This window comes from Nomascus leucogenys, chromosome 14 (genome assembly GCF_006542625.1).
Source record: "Nomascus leucogenys isolate Asia chromosome 14, Asia_NLE_v1, whole genome shotgun sequence".
In the NCBI taxonomy this organism is placed as follows: Eukaryota; Metazoa; Chordata; class Mammalia; order Primates; family Hylobatidae; genus Nomascus; species Nomascus leucogenys.
In genome coordinates this window covers 6,292,331-6,313,818 of record NC_044394.1, presented here as the reverse complement: position 1 = coordinate 6,313,818, position 21,488 = coordinate 6,292,331, and the positions used below count along the sequence as shown (strand labels likewise).

Below are 21,488 nucleotides of genomic sequence, written 5' to 3'. Positions count from 1 at the left end.
TGATATTACTATAATATTATTATTATAAATAATAATGTAAAATAATTATTTTATGATGATAAAATAAAGTACTTCTTAGGAAAGCACTTAGAAAGTGCTCAGCAAATGGTTAAGTACTCCTCTGAGTATTAAGTACCTGGTACCTGCTAGGTGCTGGGGCTGTAGGTTTCTGCTCAAAGTCTGTGGTGGAGACAGAAGTAAGCAAATGGCTGCTATGCAGTATGATTGAAGAACAGATGACTTCAGGCTCTTAGGGATAGATGTGGCTTTTAATTTTTTTTTTTTTGTAGTATAAGAGGTATCTTGGGTTTTATCTTGTATCTAGTAGAGAACAACTGAAGGATTTTTCAAGTGGGGGAGTACAGATCTGGTTGTTAGAGAGTTTGAGACAATGAGAGGGGAAGAGGAACCCTGAAAGGGCTGAGAAGGAATGCAGAGATAGAGAAGCTAAGAGAGTGGGGGTGGCAGAGCAAGGAGGATAGGCATAGGAGGGGGTGGGGTGAAGGAGGGGCAGCATGTGCACAACCGTGATGGGGAGGAGGATGCCTGGAGGGAGGGATCTTGTTGGTGGCCGGGGGCGGGGGTGTGCGGGGGGTGGGGGCTCTGGCTGGCCCCCTGTGATTTTGGCATGATGCCTGGAGGGGCCGTTCTGCAGCTCTTCCTCAGGGACCCGGCAGGGGCTGGGGGAGCTGGTTGAAGAGTCCTCAAAGCAGTGGCTCCTGCTCAAGGTGCTCGAGAGGCAGCTCTAATGACTCCCACATCTGCCCCCTGACATTTTCTGTGCCAGCATCTGCACCTGGCTCTTTTGAACTCCGTCTGTGGAATAACAGTCTTTGTCCTAACTGAGGCATTATAGATGTGGGTGAACAGGTGGGTTTGAACTGTTGCAGCCCATTGTTGCAACTGTTGTTGCCAGGCTAGACTCTGGCCCTAAAACCCTGTTTTGTGTGGTCCTTCCCCTGCTCAAAAACTTATGAAAGCTCCTCCTCTGTTTGCCTTTTCCCACTTGTGGTCATCAGCTCCCTTAATCCTTGACAGCCCTCTGCTTGCTTCCAACTATGCAATTTTACTGAATATCTGGCTTTTTCTGGTTTGTTTTGCTCATCTTTTATAGGCTTGACCACCACCTGCCCCTCTTAACTGCCTCGAACCTACCTGATTAGTTTCCATGTAACTCCTTCTTGCCTCAGAACCTATTGCTGAGCCACCATCCCATCCTCTATGTCCCTCTCAGAGACACTTCATCCAATGTCCAGAATTCCTCGGGCATTCAGTCCAGTTTGGAAAAGTGGTCATATGTTTTACGATTGAAATGTGAAACAAACATGCAGTCAATCATTGGGTGGCTAGTCTACACCAGTAGTTCTCATCCATGGGTGATTATGCCCCCTCATCCCCAGGGACATTTGACAATATCTGAAGACATTTTTGGTTGTTACACCTGTGTGGGGCATTGCTTTTGGTACCCAGTGGGTACAGACCAGGGATGCTGCTAAACACCCCACACAGGGCACAGGGCAGCCTCCACAACCCGGAATTATCTGGCCCAAAATGTCAATAGTGCCAAAGGAGAGGAACCCAGTCTACACACTGCCAAGTAAATTTTTTCTTGTTTACTCTCTGTCACGCCGTGTGTGTCTCTGTCTCTCTCTATAATTGCATTCACTTGAACACACACAAAATTGGCTGAATTAACAAATAGTTTCTGGTATCATATTTTTTCTAGAAATGTGTTTCTTTGGTTACATTCTGGAACCACCTGGGGAATTTAAATTCTGATGCCTGGGTCCCGCTCCCAGAGGGGTGGCCTGGGGTGGGACCTGGGTGTGGGGGATGGGGCCAAAGCCCCAGTGATGCCAACCTGCAGCTGAGGCTGAGAACCACTGGGCTAGGCCATCTGGGAGAAATCAGCCACGTGTGTACCAGCTCCTGTGGTCCAGTTGGGAACATAAAAGCATTTAGAAAGCTGTTAAATGTTGAACTGAGTGGTATGGAGAGTATCTTAGTTGTTTAGACAAAAAGAGAGGGTCAAGTGGTGGGTGCTGATCAAGATGTGCACTTAGATTTTATATTGACTGTGCCCTACTAAGCACCAGGGACTGAGGATGAAAGATAAACCAGACATTCTTCCTTACCCAAGGTGCCCATTGTGTGGAGGTGGAGCCAGAGTGCTCCAGCCTGATTTGGGCTCACTAACGAGGTTATCTGGTACAGTGGACTGTGGCTCTGCAAAAAGAGAGTCTCAAGCTCTAACTGGAAGGAAAGGGGAGGCTGGGAAGGCTTCCCAGAGGAGGTGCCCACCCAGCTGTGGCTTGAAGGATGACCAGGAGTTCTCAGTGCAGGGGGTAGGGATGAGGCAGGAAGAATATTCCACCCAGTACATTTCCAGTCCATATTCTGCCGCTAACTAGTTGTGGACTTTGGGTAAGTCACTCCCTCTTTTGGAAGCCTAGTTTTTTTGTTTTTTTTTTTTTTTGAGACGGAGTCTCGCTCTGTCGCCCAGGCTGGAGTGCAGTGGCGCAGTCTCGGCTCACTGCAAGCTCCGCCTCCCGGGTTCACGCCACTCTCCTGCCTCAGCCTCTCCGAGTAGCTGGGACTACAGGCGCCTGCCACCACGCCCGGCTAATTTTTTTTTTGTATTTTTAGTAGAGACGGGGTTTCACCGTGGTCTCGATCTCCTGACCTCGTGATCCGCCCGCCTCGGCCTCCCAAAGTGCTGGGATTACAAGCGTGAGCCACCGCGCCCGGCCGGAAGCCTAGTTTTTTGATCTATGAAATGCAGAGTTTGGCTGGAATCTGGCCTAGATTCCAGAATGTCTAATTCCAGGTCTCATATTGTAGGGCTCTGGATAGAACCTTGGGGCTGACACAGGTTTCCTGGTGCCAGTCTGCAATGTGACAGAAGAGCCAGAGGCAGCAGGATACCAACCCGAGTGAGGAGTCAGGCAGTTTATTCTGAGGCCCCTGGAGGAGTGTCCCTAGAAACCACAGGCCTCCTCACCTCATGCTGGCCCTGTTGCTGGGAGTACTCCACATCCTTGACTTACTATTTGACCCACTCACGCCTCTTGGGTCTCCTTGTTGACTTCTTCTTTTATGGATTTACTGAAAGCAAAATTAATTATGCCAGTCAGTGGCACGTAAAAAGAGGTAATTTACTGCATTTAACTGTGACTGTCAAAATGATCCTGGCCCTGCACTCCCAGTTGGAGCATAAGAGGCAGTGGCCTCAGGTTTGTCCTTGGGTGGTGAGGAGCCGATGAGGCTGAACCTCTGGCCAGGGGAGGTCAGAGGCTGGCATTAGAGCTGCCATATGGGCCCACATCTTCATAGCCTGGGAAGGAGGGAGTTCAGAGGCTAAGACCTTTGCCTCCTGGGAGCCAGCCCTTCTGGCTCTTTGCCTTTTGCCAAGACCTCCTCACCCTCCCTGTTTCTGAGTGTAGGCCAAGAACAGCTGCGCACAGATGTCCCTTTGCTCGAGAAGAGGGTGGGATGGATGCACCATGCTGTGAATTTGGCTGCCAGTATTGTGTATGTGTGTATGTGTGTGTGAATGTGTGTGAGGGGTGTGTGTGTGAGGGGTGTGTGTATGAGGGTATGTGTGAGGGTGTATATGTGTGTGAGGAGTGTGTGTGAGGGGTTTGTGCGTGTGAGGGGTTTGCGTGTGTGAGGGATGTGTGAGGGGTGTGTGTATTCGAATGTGAGAATTGTATGAGGGGTATGTGTGTGAGGCGTATGCGAAGGTGTGTGTGAGGGTGCATGAGGGGTGTGGGAGAGCGATGCATGTGTGTGAGGATGTATGTGAGGGGTGTGATGGTGTGTGTGAGGGTGTGTTTGTGAAGGGTGTGTTCAAAGAGTGTGTGAGGTGGGGGTGTGTGGGGTGTATGTGAAGGGTCTGTACAAGGAGTGTGAGGGCCTGTGTGAGAAGTGTGAGGGGTGTGTGAGGGATGCGTGTGTGAGGGTGTATGAGGGATGTCTGAGGGGTGTGTGTGAAGGGTCTGTGCAAGGATTGTGAGGTGAGTGAGGAGTATGTGTGAGGAGTATGTGTGAGGGGTGTGTAAGGGTGTGTGTAAGGGGTGTGAGAGGTGTGTGAAGGTGCAGGTGTGTGTGAGGGTGTATGTGTAAGGGGTGTGAGTGTATGTGTAGGGGGTGTGTGGGGGTATGTGAGGGGTCTGTGTGAGGTGTGTGTGTGTAGAGGGGTGTGTGAGGGGTGTGTGTGGGGGTGTGTGTGAGTGTAGAGGGGTATGTGAGGGTGTATGTGTGAAGAGTGTGTGAGTGTGTGTAAGGGGTGTGAGTGAGGGTCTGTATGAGGGTGTGTGTGGGGGGGTCTGTGTGAGGGTGTGTGAGGGTTGTGTGTGGGGTGTGTGAGGGGTGTGTGTGAGGTTGTGTATGTGTGAGGGTATGTGTGAGGGGTGTGTGTGAGGCTGTGTATGTGTGAGGGTGTAAGGGTGTGTGTGTGAGGGTGTGTGTGAGGGGTGTGTGGGGTGTGTGTGAGGCTGTGTATGTGTGAGGGTGTATGTGAGGGTGTGTGTGTGAGGGTGTGTGTGAGGGGTGTGTGAGGGGTGTGTGTGAGGCTGTGTATGTGTGAGGGTGTGTGTGAGGGGTGTGTGTGAGGGTGCATGTGTGAGGGGTGTGTGAGGGTGTGTGTGTGTGTGTTTTGAAAAGGCCTTACTGAGTATTTTTTCAGAAGGTCTGAGTTCCAGCCCCTTCTTCTACTTTCGCCTTGACTTGAGGAACTGGGTTATGTGGAATGATGGCAGATGGCATCGCCAGGTTGTTGTGAGGCTGGGTTGGAAGGTCCTTGGATGCCACAGCAGAGTTGGGTTTCTGTACACAGTAGGGAGCTGTACAGGGATTTCAAGCAGGGGGATGATGCGATTAGATCTTGTTTCCAGGGGCCCTTTAGAGGTTCAGGACACAGCCTCTTAAATGCTTGCCTTTAGATGCTGTCATACCTGGGAAATAGGAAGTGACTATTGCACCTTCTTGCCATGGTACCCAGGAGACAAACAAGTGGACTTGGGCAAATGAGTAGAGTTAGTGATCATTGGAGAATGCATATGCCCTTGAGAACAGAGCCACATACCCTCACACACACCCCTCCACATTCTAAATTACCGAGAGATGACTGGTCAGGTTATTTTATTTTGCTTCTCCTTGTTAAGGGACTGTGCAAAAGAAAACACTTTCAGAGAGGGAAGAGGCCATTGATGAGGGTAAACAAATGGTGCTTTAGGGGAGGTGTTAAGAATTCAAAATGAAAACAAGTATGAAGATTTGCAGAAGTCTCTCCCCATGAAGATCTACTGAGCCATGTTTATAAACTTAACACTTGGCTTAAATATTGGCAGAGGTTGGCTTCTGTGGATTTATAGGCTTTTTGGAAACAGGTTGAGACAAGCTGTGCCCGTGCACACAAAGGGCTAGACTGTTTGACATAGATCTTGCTGATTCACTGCAAGAAGCTGTTCTTTTCTGACTTGGTGGTGGGAAGGACAAAGTGCTTTTGAGAAGATTGCTGGGTAACCCTGTACCGTAGGGAGGGCCAATATTCAACCCAGAGGAGCACGGACATCTTGCGGGGACCCTAGATGGAGGAAGGCAAGGCCCAGAGGGGATGGAGAGGGAGATCAGAGGGAGACAGATGGCTCTGGGTAAGAGAGAAGGAGGGATTTTGAGTGTAAGGAGGCAGCGTATGGAGGTAGCGTATGAAGAGAAAGGTGGGAAGGTAGAACCCAAGGAGGGCAACCCACTGAAATTCCCAGCAGCAGGAATAACTGATACATTTATTTTATGGTAACTCTCGACACTGAGTTTAAAGTTGCTTTCTGCTCTGTGCTGTTATTACCCGTTGCTACCCGCAAACCTTGGGACAAGTCCGCTACACACAGAAACTTTGTGTTAGCAGTTCCTTGAGGGAATGGTGGATGGCAGGGGTGTGTTGTATGGGGTGGTGGGGGCTAACAAGAGAGCAAGGCAATGGCTAGAATGTGGAAGTTGCAGGGGTAGAGAAATTGGTTATGAGAATAATTCAGAATAAACTTGACCCCACATTTTCAGAGATTTTGGAGAGTAGGGTTCTAGACTTCATAGGAATGGAATGAACCCTTTCCGAAGGCTGGAACTAATTTGCTTGGAGACATCCCTTTCGGAGGCATGTAGGTTTCAGCTGAATTGACTTTCTACTATTTATTTATTTATTTATTTATTTATTTATTTTTATTTTTTTTTGAGACAGGGTCTCACTGTGTTGCCCAGGCTGGAGTGCAGTGGTGTGATCATGGCTCACTGGAGTCTTGGCCTCCTGGGCTCAAGTGATCCTCTTGACTTTCTACTTTAGACAACGTGGCCGCATCATGTTAGAGAGCTCATGGTATAATGAAGGCTCAAGATCCTGACAGAGAAAAAACATCTGTTTGGGGAGAAATTAATGAAGATCAGGCTGTGTGAAAAGGAGGGCTAGGTTTGTGTTTAGAGGGAAGAAGGTGGAAAAATATTCTGAGCTTTCCTTGAAGGTTTCCTTAGTGATGAATGTGCTTATGTTGATTTTCAGGATTGTGGTCTAAGCTCTTGCTGTTCAAAATATGATCCCCAGCTGGGCTGCACGGGCCTTACCTGGGATCCCGTCAGACATGCAGACCCAGGCTCCTCTCCACACTTCCTGAAGGCAAATCTGTGCCTCCCTAACCCCCAGGTGATCCCTGTTCACCTTCAAGTCAAGAAGTGCTATCTTGGAGAACTGCAAAGGTGGTCCATCTCTGCTCCTGGCGTCCTGGAACTGGGAACCAGTACATGTTAGTTTTGTTTTGACACAATTGATCTCTCTTCCTTCCTTCTGGGCACTTTGCTCACTTGGTTTCTACTTTCCCAGCATGCCTCGCCCAGGCTTCTCATTCCACTTGGTGGCTCCCGCTGCTAGGTTTCCTTTACTGGATTCTTGGCCTCTGACAGTTGTTTAAATGTCAGGAGGTCCCAGGGCTCTGCCCTCCATATGGCTTTAAAGCTCACCTCCCTGCTGACGGCACACACTTCTGTCTCCAGCCTGACCTCTTCCCAGTCATTTGCATGACTGTCTACTCCACACCACTGTTTGCACTGGAATATTTAACAAGCATTTCAGATCTAACAGCCCCAAACAAAATTCACTGTTTTACCCTCATAATAGCTGCTGCCTTAGTGTTCCACACTGGGCTAAGGGGACCACCTCCAAATCCAGAACCTGACTACTTCTCACCCTCCACTGCCACCTCCACCACAATTATCTGTAGAGTGGATTAAGCAATAATCTCGTAATGGTCTCCCTACTTCCTGTCTTGCTCTCAGTGGAGCAGTCAGAGTCATTTCTTAAAGTGTAAACAAGATCCTGACCCTCTCCTGCTCAAAACCTGCCAATGACTTCCTGTCTTACTCTGAATAAAATTCACAGTCCTGGTCAGGTGGGATGGCGTGCACCTGTAGTTCCAGCTACTCAGGAGAGGCTGAGGTGGGAGATCGATTGAGCCCAGGAGTTCAAGGCTGAAGTGAGCTATGATTGCTGCACTCCAACCTGGGTAACAGAGTAAAATTCTGCCTTCCTAGGACTCACACCCAAAACAATACTATATGCAGTATTTATATAGGTACATCGATATGCATGTAAATTTCTAAAAGAAGGTCTAGAGAGGTAATCAGTTGACATTTAACTGTATCATCTCATTTAGGAGACTAGGATTAAAGGTAGTGGTTTGATGTTTGAATTGTATACTAATTACTTGTATAATTAAAAATATTTAAACCTTTCACATGTACTATTGAAAAATTGGAAACCAAGAAGGAGTCAAAAGAATAAAAGAAAATCAACTGTAGACCAGGCGCGGTGGCTCACGCCTGCAATCCCAGCACTTTGGGAGGCTGAGGCGGCCGGATCACGAGGTCAGGAGATCAAGACCATCCTGGCTAACACAGTGAAACCTCGTCTCTACTAAAAATAAAAAAAATTAGACAGGTGTGGTGGCAGGTACCTGTAGTCCCAGCTACTTGGGAGGCTGAGGCAGGAGAATGGCATGAACCTGGGAGGCGGAGCTTGCAGTGAGCCGAGATCATGCCACTGCACTCCAGCCTGGGTGACAGAGTGAGACTCTGTCTCAGAAAAAAAAAAAAAAAAAGTAAAATCAACTGTAGTCCTGTCCCTTCTCCCCAAAGAGAGGCATTTAAAAAATGTATTTCTTTTTAGTCTTCGTATATATTTAAAAAGTATCTACAATTTTCTATCCTGTTTTTCCCTTAATATTAACATACACATGTCCTCATATTATTATAATCTATTTGTAACCATGATTATCCTCTTTTGTTAGATAGTTGGATCATTTCCAATATCTTTCTGTTATAAAGAACACTCAGAACGTTTTTGTGCATAAAGTACTTTTAATATTTTAAGTTATTTTCTATGGGTATATTCCCAGAAAATGAATTACTAGGTCCAAGAATCAGAATATTTTTAAAGCTTTTAGTATACATTGTTGAATTGCTTTCCAAAAGACTTTAAACAATTCATGTTATTTTTAATATTCAATGTCACCGTCTTCTGAGAGAGTATTCTAGTAGAGGTTTTAAGGTAGAGATATGATGGGAACATGATTATGGTATCTTGAACTGGAGACCAGTGGGCTGTTGCTGGGGCAGGAGGAGTGGGTGCAGGGAGGGAGGAGCAGGGATAAAAAATGACGCGTAGGGTTTTGTACAGGCAACTTAGTGCCATTCATTGGCATTGGAAATCCATGAGCAGAAACAATGTATGTGGGATGATGGTGTGTTGCAAGTTCTCTTCCCATGGCACCTGCTTTTGTAGTTGTATCTTCTTCTCTTGTTTACCTGGTTAACTCTTATTCATCCCCAAAAACTCACCTTAAATGATTTCGTTTTTGAGAGGGCTTCCTGGTGCCTCCCCCTAGTAAATCAGAACATCCCGCTAGCATAGCGATTGCAGCGCAAGGTTGCTATTTTTGACTCTTTTATGTCTCTCTACCAGACTGTTCTAAATTACTTGAGGAGATGGACTAGTTGTTTTACTTCTGGGTCCCCACCACCAAGCACCGTACAGTATTGGCATTTACTAAATGATTGTTACTTCTTCCATTCTCTCCTTTGCTTCTCTCCAGGGTAGAAATTTTGTGGGATATAGCTCTGCTATAAAACCTGGAGGTTATTCCAAAGAAATATTTTCTGTCGCCTCACTTAGACTCATTAAATTTCTCTTAATCTACTCAAATTTTAGGGAAGAGGTTGTTTGTCAATTGCTCAGGTGAACTGTGGAAATTCTTTAAAAAGATGACATTCAAGCTTAAATTATTTGTTTTGTGATTATATTTGTAAGAGCTTGTGAAACCTGGGAATATACTTTCCTTGGAAGGGTTCCATTTTGGCCTGTGATCCTTTAAGGAATGTTCTTGTTGGGCAAATATAAATCATTTTAGCTTTATTGTAAGTAGTCTTTGTAAAATATACTTTCATGTTTAGCTCCTTGACAAATGTATGTAGTAACTCCATTACCCTTTTGTTCCCCATTACCTCAAAGGCCAGTTTGGATGACCGAGGTGTAAATTGCCCACAACACTGTTCTGCCTTTCTTTAGGACGGAGCCTTCAGTATTCCAGTGCAGTTAAGTTCTGAGCCACCATTCTGTCTATGGGATTACATTGCTTGTACTAATGAGCAAAATAATTTTTCCAAATGCTGATTGATCTTTAATTCTGCAAAAATGTCACAGGAAGGATTTTGCCTTCTTGGAAAAAGGTCCTGCCTTGATAGAATAACTGTCCACTTTATGATTCTTAGCATAGGTCAAGTTCTGGTGGGTATTTAAGTTCATTATCATACCACTCCAGAGCCATAATAAAGGACTACTTTTAATTTCTGCTCTAATTACTGAGAAATAATTTACTTAAATCATTACAGTTGGCATTTGACATGGAACACAGATACTGGTTTTTGTTTTGCTTTGATTTACACCCCCCCCACTTGGAGAAAGGAATCTGAAGAAATTAAAACTCATTTTCCATATACCCCTTCTTCCTTGGTTCAGGAACATTTGAGATTATCATTAATGTTGGGCCATTTCTAACTCAGCCAATGCAATTGTTGAATTTGTGGTTTTCAGCAGATTTGCAATTTGCCATTTGATTTGACTAATGATTTCTTTTTAAGCCTTTGTGGCATATTCGTTTTCCTAACATTTTAAATAAATAGTGAAATGTCATGGAAACCAGTGCTCATTTCTTTCTTATTCTCAGTGTGTGTCTGTTTTGGTTGTTTTTCTTCAATGATTCTTTCAGTTGGTGTTTAGGAATGTGAAATATATATTACTTTTTGGTGCTTTTAATGTACATTTGGCCTAGGCTGTTACAATGAGCAGATTGACACAGATATCAAGAAAATTTCCAGGGAGGATTTAGCAATATTATAGGGAAAGAACAGTTATTTCATTTATTCATTTGCTCCTTTATACATTTTTCCAATGAGCTTTGTTGTGGTCCTACTGTGTGCCAAGCACTAAGCCACAGACCAGATATACTTTGATCACTGCTGTAAAAAATCTGGTTGAATATTTGGCTGAGAGAGACAGAGATTAAATGAGTAAAGATGCAAATGAGTATATAATTATAAAAGGTGCTGTGTATCAGTAGTGACATTCGTTAATATCACCAGTGACGTCATTATAAAAGTCTTTAAGTATTGGGAAGTTGCCAGCCTTCTGTAGCAGATGCAAGTTTTCCAAAATCCGGTTTCCTCTGCGAAGCTCAATTTAATAAATACCGTAAATTGTTTTCCTTGAGGTGACAGGCTCACTTCATTTATTGTCAAGATGTCTGCCCAACATGCACATAAAACACGCATAGCCAGTTCAACACCAGCAGTTGCACACATGCTTTTCCTTGTGAAAACCATTGCACTTTGTCATACAGCAGAAGTACTGCCTGCATATGCCCTTTTGGGTCGCTCTGTACTGTTTCACCAGGGCATTCTTCAGGGCAACTGGCATTTTAAGAATGTTTTATTTTTATTTTCGTACTGTAAGTGCGTGGTGGGGAAGGATACGATAACCGCTAATAGAATTGGGTACCACTGCCTGGATTCCTGCTAAGGCGCCAGTCATTTTACCTACCACTGCCTTGGCACATCAGTGAAAATGCCAATACAGCAAGAAGACAAATAATGTGAGTATTATTCTAAAAATAGTTTGGCCTTATGGGCCCCTGAGGGGAGCACAGCTTACGCTTTGAAGAATGATGCTGTAGTCTTTTCTTCAACAAGCCTTTACGGAAAGTTTCCTGTGTACCAGTTCCTGGGAAAGATGCTCTCCTTCACAATCTTGATGTGTACTCAGATCTTTGTTATCTAATAGTAGCCGAAGTTAACAGCTAGCATTTAATGCATTCCTACTACATGCCAAGAATCATGTGCCAAGGCCCTATAGTATTGGGGTCCCAGCAGGAGACTGGGTACCTGAGGAGTGTTTAATAAAGAGACTTTTTACAAAGGCGTAGGCAGGATTAAGGTAAACCAGCTAGAAATAATAAAAGATCAGGGTTAACAACCTCTAGACCGTAAAGGGGTAAGGGAGGCAGATGGTTCCCAGAGCTGGAGGGGACAGCCTCCTAGGAGCTGTGGCCTTCAGGAGAGGGATGCAGCCAATTGCTGAGGTGAACTGTGGAAATTCTTTAAAAAGATGACGTTCAAGCTGAAATGATTTCTTTTGAGATTGTATTTATGCTTGGTGTGGCTGTGACTCCTTGGTGAGGAACTAGGGGATTGAATACCCTGGCCTCTCCCTCCTCCTACCTTCTAATCCGTTCTGTTGCCTCCCACTGATGAAACTCAACCAGAAGCCACAGGCCAAGGGAGTCTATGGCGACAATTAATCTGGGTCCCACGGCCAGGGGAAAAGGGAGACAGAATGGATCTGGAGGGACAAATGCAGGCTACTTATTTGGCACAAAACTTTATTTGCACCATTTCATTTAATAACCCAAGGAAGCAAGTTAACTAACTTAAGGAAGCAAGTGCTAATGCAATCCCCATCTTGCAGATGAACAAATTGAGGCTGGAGAGGTAAAGCAATAATGACAGGGTCCAGGTTTGAAGGAGACTCAAGACTCTTAGCCTCTATTCCTCCCTGTCTGGCAAACAGGCCAGCAAGAAGCAGGCAGCAGGGGTTCCTTCAGTGTGCTGCTTCCACAGAATAGTTGAACAAGTAAAGTTATGTGCTGGGAACTTGTTGTTCCTTATTTACAAGACTGCACACAGCCTTCCTGTTCCTCCCAATTACTATTCTTCTGGCCAAAGACTCCCTGGATAGGGAAGGAACTCAGCCCAAAATCCGCAAACATGTTCAGAAAGCAGCCAGGGAATCATTGTTGGATCCCACAAGGAGCCCTCTCACCATCTGCCCTCTACCCCAGCTGACCCAGAGACTCCCTGCCAGAACACTGAGTGTATTTTGATGACTTAAATGAAAACAACAACCATAACCAAAACAAATCCAAACTGCATGGGTCCTGGGGGAAAGAAAAAAAAATCAGAAAAGTTGGACACTTCATAACTCCTTCCTTTGCACATTCCTTTTTTTTTTTTTTTTTTAAGTGACTACATTTGATGTAGGATGCAGAGTTCCTAGAGGGTGTTCTAAAAACTTAAAAACTTAGAGTTCTAAAGTGGACCCTTTATTAAAGCCTTCTTAATGCCATAGGAAGGTTTCCATGATTTAGAGTTTTTATGATATTGATACATGCCAAAAACAATTTAATCACATCACAGATATGACTGAGTATGTCAACTCATACTAAGGAGAAATGCCACTTCTCTGATTATTGGCCTGCTGTTTGTATGGACCTGTTCTATGCATACTTTGCAATGGTTCACATCCTATAATTACAGCACCAACATTTCCTTCAGGGCAATATAAAAAACACACTCCAAGTTAAAAATCATTCCCATCTCTATCCATTCTCTTTTGGAGGGAACATAAAAGAACATCAAGTTTTTTGTTGTTGGTTTGAGTTTTGTTTGAGCCTCACCCTGTTGCCTGCACTGGAGTGCAGTGGCACGATCATAGCTCACTGAAGCCTCAAACTCCTGGGCTTAAGAAATCCTCTCGCCTTAGCCTCCTGAGTAGCAAGGACTTACAGGTGTGCACCACCACACCCAGCTGGAACATCCAATTTTGATATCATTATATGAGTCAACCCACCTACCACCTCCACTAAACAGTATGAGGCAGGCCAATGAAGTCCCCACTCTCAGGGAGAGCTCACTGCCACACAGATGACCAGGGAGGGCTATGCTGGGAAAAGTCTATGGAGCTTTGGGGACCCAGAGAAGTGGGGTCACAGGGAATGTGAGAAGGCTTCCTAGAGGAAGTAACATCTAAGCTGAGGCTGAAAAGTCAGGTAAGAGTGAGACGGGAAAATAAGAAGGTACAGGGGTGTTCCAGGCAGAGCAAACAACAGGTGTTTTGGAAGCCTTAGAAAGAACAGCAAGCATGGCCCGTTCAGGGAAAGATGGAGAACAAAGCTCAAGTGTATTGATGGTGAGAGAAGAGGCTCAGGGGATGGGTGTAGCTGGTCATGGAAAGCCCTTAGCCACTTTAAGGAATCAGAACTTTCTCCTGAGACCAGTGGGAGGCATGCAGGCATTTTAAGTGAAGAAGCAACGTGGGTAATTTTTATTTATTTATTTATTTTTTTTTGAGACAGAGTCTGGTGCTGTCCCCCAGGCTGGAGTGCAGTGGCACCATCTCGGCTCACTGCAAGCTCCGCCTCCCGGGTTCATGCCATTCTCCTGCCTCAGTCCTCCAGAGTAGCTAGGACTACAGGCGCCCACCACTACGCCCTGCTAATTTTTTTTTTTTGTATTTTTAGTAGAGACAGGGTTTCACTATGTTGGCCAGGATGGTCTCGAACTCCTGACCTCATGATCCGCCCACCTCGGCCTCCCAAAGTGCTAGGATTACAGGCTTGAGCCACCGTGCCCGGCCACAACGTGGGTAAATTCAAAAAATATATCACTTTGCCGCCGGGCACAGTGGCTCACGCCTGTAATCCCAGCACTTTGGGAGGCTGAGGCGGGCGGATTACGAGGTCAGGAGATTGAGACCATCCTGGCTAACACGGTGAAAACCCATCTCTACTAAAAATTCAAAAAATTAGCCGGGTGTGGTGGTGGGTGCCTGTAGTCCCAGCTACTCAGGAGGCTAAGGCAGGAGAATGGCATGAACCTGGGAGGCGGAGCTTGCAGTGAGCTGCGATGGCGCCACTGTACTCCAGCCTGGGTGACAGAGTGAGACTCCGTCTCAAAAAAAAAAAAAATTAGTTTGCAACAGGATACAGAAAAATCAAGAGGGATTTTTCAGCCTCTTCTTTATAACTTTCTTTTTTTTTTTCATGACTTTAAGAAAGTAATATGTATCACTGTTGTGATAAAAATAAAAACCAGTAAAGCTATTTTTGTTCTTTATGTTTTAAAAACCCATTCTGACAAAAGACTTGAATAGACATCTACTGAAGAAGATATACAGATGGCAAGTAAGCATGTGAAACATCATACATTATTAGGGAAATGCAACTTAAAACAGCAATGAGATGCCACTATACACCTATTAGAATGGCCAAAATCTGGAACATGGACAACACCAAATGCTAGTGAGGATGTGAAATAACAGAACTCTCACTCATTGCTGGTGGAAATGCAAAACGGTGCAGCTACTTTGGAAGACAGTTTGGCAGTTTCTTACAAAACCAGACCTACTCTTAACATACGATCCAATAATCACACTCCCTGGTGTTTACCCAAAGGAGTTGAAAACTTACATCCACACAAAACCTGCACCCAGATGTTTATAGGAATTTTATTCATAATTACTCCAACTTGGAAGCAACCAAGATGTCCAGGTGAATGAATAAATAAACTATGATACATCCAGACAATGGAATATTATTCAACCCTAAAACAAAATGAGCTATCAAGCCATGGAAAGACATGGAGTTAAACTTAAATGCATATTACTAAAGAAAAGAGACCAATCAGAACATTTGATTACATGTTCTGTGATTCTAACTACATGACGTTCTGGGAAAGGCAAAACTATAGAGACAGTATAAAGATCAGTGGTTGCCAGGGGTTAGGCAGATGAACTGGCAGAGCAAAGCAGATTTTTAGGGCAGTGAAACTGTTCCCTGTGATATTGCAATGGTAGTGCTAGGGTTTGTATGTGGTTTGTTTGGCCCCACCAAGTCTCATGTTGAAATTTGATCCCCAGTGTTGGAGGTGAGGCCTTATGGGAGGTGTTTGAGTCATGGAGGTGGATCCCTCATGAATGGTGGTAATGAGGGAGTTTTCACTCTTAATTCCCATGAGAACGGATTCCTGCAAAGAGCCTGGCACCTTCTCTCTTTCTTGCCTCCTGTCTCACCATGTGATCTGTATATATTGGCTCCCCTTCACCTTCTGCCCTGAGTGGAAGCTTCCTGAGGCCCTCATCAGAAGCAGATGTTGGTGCCATACTTTTATTTTTATTTGTGTTTATTTATTTTTTTTGAGACAAAGGCTCGCACCGTCTCCCAGGCTGGAGTGCCATGGTGCGATCTCAGCTCACTGCAACCTCTACCTCCTGGGCTCAAGAGATCCTCCCACCTCAGCTTCCTGAGTAGCTGGGACTACAGGCATGCACCACCACATCTAGCTCATTTTTTTTTTTGTATTTTTGGTAGAGACAGGGTTTCACCACGTCGCCCAGGTTGGTCTCGAACTCCAGAGCTTGAGTGATCTGCCCACCTCGGCCTCCCAAATTGCTGGGATTACAGATGTGAGCCATGATGCCCGACTGCCATGCCTTTGTGTAGTACCAAGAGTGAGCCCTAATCTCAACTATGGACTGGTGATGATGCTGTGTCAATGCAGGTGCATCAACTGTAAAAAATATCCCATGCTGGTGGAGGATGTTGGTAGTGGGGGAGGCTGTGCCTATGTGAAGACAGGGGATATATGGGAATGCTATATTTCTGCTCAATTTTGCTGTGAACCTAAAACTGCTCTAAACAATAATGCCTATTAAGAAACAAAATAAAACAATAAAAAAACTCCACAAGAGGAAGAAGGTAAGACAAGGGGTAGTAAGAGCCTGCAGAGGTTGTGGCAGGGATCTAGCCCCAGGGCTGGGGCCTGGGCTGGGGCCTAAGCTGGGCAGAGGCAGTCGGGCTGGGTAGAAGGGATTCAGGATCATTCACAGGAGTTAGGCTGCTTGGATGGTGGGAGGGCAAGGAAGAGGAGTGCACTGAAGCTTCTTGCTTAACTAGCAATGCGGTGCCATGAACAGAGATATGATGAACCACCTTCAGTATGATAGGCAGTGCCTATAGGCCAGAGATTGCACCAGAAGATGGAGAGGGAAGGAGGAGACCTTATAACTGACTAAAACAAGAGAAATCACATTTTATTCTTTTATTTAAGAGAGGTCCTGTTGATTTATCATTTTTCTGTTTTACGCATCACTTATAGGACATAATGCCATGAGTAACCCATATACAGAAAATTCGCAGCCTGAACTGGCTTTGGGGAAGACCAAGGCACATTTGGAGGAGAAGGCCAGCCCTAAAGGCTGTAAGTGACATTCCTGTTGATAAAGGGCAGAGCACAAGCAAACTGAGAGAGGAGATGCAAAGACAAAAATTTCATGCAAAGGATGGGTGTGTTCAGAGGCTGATGAGCTGCAGGTTGCAGAGAGGCCCTATCATGGCCCTCTGTTATTTGTGCTGTCTGCTCCCTTCTCTGGTGGTAGCACACCTGCCACTCCTCATCATCCTGGTATGGACGTGGTTTTTCTCTGCCCTGACCCCAGTCCATTCTCCACCGTGCTGTGCCCCACTCTGTGCTCAAGGAGACTGACTCCTGTAGACTGAATCCCCTGGTTCCCTGGCCGGCTGGCTTCTGATTGGGCCCTGCAGGAGATTGAGGGGAAGAGGAGGGAGAGGATGGGCTGTTTGTTCCCTGTTCCCTCCTTGCCTTACAAAGCTTGTGCTGTGCCCGCGAGACCACAGCAGCCCCAACCCCCTGGCCCCAGGCCTGATGGCTCCTCTAAGGGTTCTCCACCCTTGGCCCTGCAAACTTAGACATGGTCATGACTGCCCTCTATTGCTAGTCCCTGGGTGCTAGAATATTCTTTGGTAGTTCCCTTAACCCTACTCACATGGCTATGAATGTTCCCTTCATTAAAGTCTCTTCAGGCAAACATTTCAGGGAGAAATTGTGTTCTTGAGAAGCACAGAGATTAACAAAGGCTGTCAATGACCATTGTAGACCAAGGTGGGAGGGCAGGGCCACTCCCTGCTGTTGGGAGGAGTGGGGGAAGGTGGGGAATCCTACCCAAAGCTGCACTCATCTGCTGGCTTGCAAGTACATTATCCAGAGCCACAGACAAAACCCATGGGTAGAGACAGACGCTGACTCCTTGCAGGTAGACAGCATTGGTGAAGGCTTCGAGGAGGAAGATGGCCCTGGTGGGCCACCTTCGACCCTTTTGGGTCACTCTGTCAGAGTGGAGCAGGGATGGGGGAGGGAGGAGGCATGGGGTGGGAGGAATGCAACACAGAGGGGTGGGACAGACAGAGGGGTAAGGAGTCTGCGGCAGCCTTGGTGGACAATGGTGAAGACCTGACCTAGGGAAGTGGCAGAGACGAGGGAGAGCATCTGAGAACTATCCAGGAGATAGCCTCAACGTCCCGATGCTCAGTCTTATGTTGAGTTTGAGGGTGAGGGAGGCAATGACAGTTCATGTTCTGGAGCGGGTTCCTGAGTAGATGGAGATGCTGGCCACAGTAAGGGGCAGGACTGGTCAGGGCAAGGAGCTGCTTTCTGTTGTGGACAGATTAATGTATGGGGCTGGCCACCTTTCATATGAACAGAATCATACACTGTGTGGTCCTTTGTGACCGGCTTCTGTCACTTAGCATAATGTTCTCAAGGTTCATCAATGTTGTAGCAGGGATCACTGCTTCATTCATTTTAATTGCAAAATAATATTCCATTATATGGAAGTAGCACATTTTATTTATCCATTCATCTATTGGTGGACATTTGGGTTGCTTCTGGTTTTTGGCTGTGACAAATGATGCTGGTGCAAACATCTGTATACAAGTTTTTGTATGGACATCCATTTTTGTTTCTCTTGGGTATATACCTACAAGTACAGTTGCTAGCCAGGAGTACAAATGGTAATTCTATGTTTAATACTGTAAGGAACTGCCAGACTATTTTTACAAAATGCTTCTCTATTTCTAGTAACATTTTTTTTTTCCTTTCAGCAATCTCACTTCTTTTTTTTTTTTTCTCATAGTTTTTTGTTTTTATTATACTTTAGGTTTTAGGGTACATGTGCACAATTGCAGGTTTGTTACATATGTATCCATGTGCCATGTTGATTTCCTGCACCCATTAACTCATTTAGCATTAGGTATATCTCCTAATGCTGTCCCTTCCCCCTCCCCCAACCCCACAATAGTCCCCGGAGTGTGATGTTCCCCTTCCTGTGTCCATGAGTTCTCATTGTTCAATTCCCACCTATGAGTGAGAACATGCGGTGTTTGGTTTTTTGTCCTTGCGATAGTTTACTGAGAATGATGTTTTCCAGTTTCATCCATGTCCCTACAAAGGACAGGAACTCATCATTTTTTATGGCTGCATAGTATTCCATGGTGTATATGTGCCACATTTTCTTAATCCAGTCTATCGTTGTTGGACATTTGGGTTGGTTCCAACTCTTTGCTATTGTGAATAGTGCCACAATAAACATATGTGTGCATGTGTCTTTATAGCAGCATGATTTATAGTCCTTTGGGTATATACCCAGTAATGGGATGGCTGGGTCAAATGGTATTTCTAGTTCTAGATCCCTGAGGAATCGCCACACTGACTTCCACAATGGTTGAACTAGTTTGCAGTCCCACCAACAGTGTAAAAGTGTTCCTATTTCTCCACATCCTCTCCAGCACCTGTTGTTTCCTGATTTTTTAATGATGGCCATTCTAACTGGTGTGAGATGGTATCTCACTGTGGTTTTGATTTGCATTTCTCTGATGGCCAGTGATGATGAGCATTTCTTCATGTGTTTTTTGGCTGCATAAATGTCTTCTTTTGAGAAATGTCTGTTCATGTCCTTTGCCCACTTTTTGATGGGGTTGTTTGTTTTTTTCTTGTAAATTTGTTTGAGTTCATTGTAGATTCTGGATATTAGCCCTTTGTCAGATGAGTAGGTTGCAAAAATTTTCTCCCATTCTGTAGGTTGCCTGTTCACTCTGATGGTAGTTTCTTTTGCTGTGCAGAAGCTCTTTAGTTTAATTAGATCCCATTTGTCAATTTTGGCTTTTGTTGCCATTGCTTTTGGTGTTTTAGACATGAAGTCCTTGCCCACACCTATGTCCTGAATGGTATTGCCTAGGTTTTCTTGTAGGATTTTAATGGTTTTAGGTCTAACATTTAAGTTTTTAATCCATCTTGAATTAATTTTTGTATAAGGTGTAAGGAAGGGATCCAGTTTCAGCTTTCTACATATGGCTAGCCAGTTTTCCCAGCACCATTTATTAAATATTTTAAAGTCTTTTTGTTCGATATTAGCATAGCAACCCTATCTTTCTTCTGCTTATCCCTTGTCTTTTAAAAAAGATGATTTTATCAGAAATGCATATAGCCATAAGTAATATATTACATGATTTAGTTATGCATATTTGAACTTCATAAAAATAGTGTCACACTATAAATGTAGTTACTTGGACTTTTCACTCAGTATGCTATTTCTAAGACCCACCTATGTTGTTGTATGTAGCTACAGTATAATTTATGTTCTCTGCTGTATAATATTCCATGGCATAACCCTACCATAATTTGTTGATTCATTCTCCTGTAAGTGGCTATTTGGCATGTTTCCAGTGTTTTGCTATGACAAATTTATTGCTGCTATAAACATTTTTATACGCCTCTCCTGATATAAGAGTTTCTCTTGTTCTCAGAGCAACTAGCAATATAACTATTAGCTAGGAACTTGTTAGAAATGCGACTTCTCAAGTCCCACCCAAGACCTACTGAGTCAGAAACTGTAGGATAGGCCCAGCAATCTGTGTTGTAATAAGCTCTCCAGGTGACTCTGATATCTGATAAAGTTTGAGGTCCACTGCGCTAGGGTATAAAGTAGGAGTGAAATTTCTAGATTGCAGACAATCAGATGTTTTCTGAAGTGGTTGTTCCATGTTTTCATGGAAATCCACCCAATCAGCACTTAGTATTGTCAGACTTCTTTATTTTGCCCACTGGGTGGGTCAGTCTGACTGGTCTTCCCTACAGAGAGGCACAGGTGTGGCCGTTGATTTCTTCTCCCTGCCTGTCCTCCCATCCTGCCCTGTCTAGGGAGCCAGAGCCACACCATGCATGCTGACCTCTCGGCTGTCACTGTGGATGAAGCGTTCTTCAGTGTGGTTTGTTTTGACAGGAATACATGCACCACCTGCTTGCCCTGGAGCATCGCGCTGAGGAGCAGTTCCTGGAGCACTGGCTGAATCCTCACTGCAAACCCCACTGTGACAGGAACAGGGTTCATCCTGTGTAAGGGGATCAGGACCAGCCTCGGTACATCTCCTTCTCTCTCCCAGGCCTCTGTCTGAGGGAGTGGCGGGGGACAGCATGGCATGGGCTGGGAGACTTTCTGGACCATGCCTCAGGGAGGCCAGCTGGTTAGCTGGTTATAGGTTTGGAGTGGGGGTGGCAACAGTGAGGCAGGAGACGTAGTGGGGAGCCAGGTTGAGAGGAGCACTGGGGGACAAACGGGGGAGTCCAACTTTTATTGAATCACAAAGTGATCCAAAATGGGGAGGGATGTGACCCTATTTGCCATGCAGAAAAGCTCTCTCTGGACCCCAAATGTGGAGAAGTGTGTTTTGTTGAGACTTGGGTCCCTTCAGGTGGGCTCAGCATTCGTGGAGTCAACCTGTGACATCTACCACGATCGTCACCACTGTCATCAGGATCAACAACTTCTTTCCCAGATCTCACTCCTGTTCCCCACTGCCTTCCTGCAGCCTTCAAGGCTGCCAATCTGCCCAGCCCACCCTCTGTCTTTCCCTTTCCCTGGGGCTTCTGTTTTCATCCCACCAGCAGGGGACTGCCCAGCTTTCCCCCCACACCCTGCATGCCCCCAACTCTGTACCTCTGTGCCTAGATGAGGCTGTTTGCTTCTCCCTGTCTGTCCTCATCATCTTCCCCCCTTTCCAAATCCTGTTAGATAAGGTAGCAAAATTCCTTCAGAGGGTAAGCCCAGTGAATTTCATTTCTCCTCTGTAAGTTTTATGGACCAAGCAGGACAAGATATAATCAGGTAGTTTGTCTTTGTGGTTAAGAGAAATCTTATACCTTTGTTGTTTATTTTGTGCTACTGTGAATTGACACAGGGGCACTCCTATTAACCACTCTTT

At 45.3% G+C, this 21,488-nt stretch overlaps 1 protein-coding gene across 1 annotated transcript in view; it reads left to right on the top strand.

The window, feature by feature from the left end:
• Nucleotides 1-21,488, top strand: part of C14H17orf67 (chromosome 14 C17orf67 homolog) — a 46,047-nt gene that overhangs the window by 19,994 nt on the left and 4,565 nt on the right. The window contains exon 5 of the mRNA XM_030827179.1: nucleotides 20,510-20,646. Coding sequence (XP_030683039.1) covers nucleotides 20,510-20,626 — 117 coding nt within the window. The 3' untranslated portion in view covers nucleotides 20,627-20,646. The remainder of the gene's footprint in view (nucleotides 1-20,509; nucleotides 20,647-21,488) is intronic.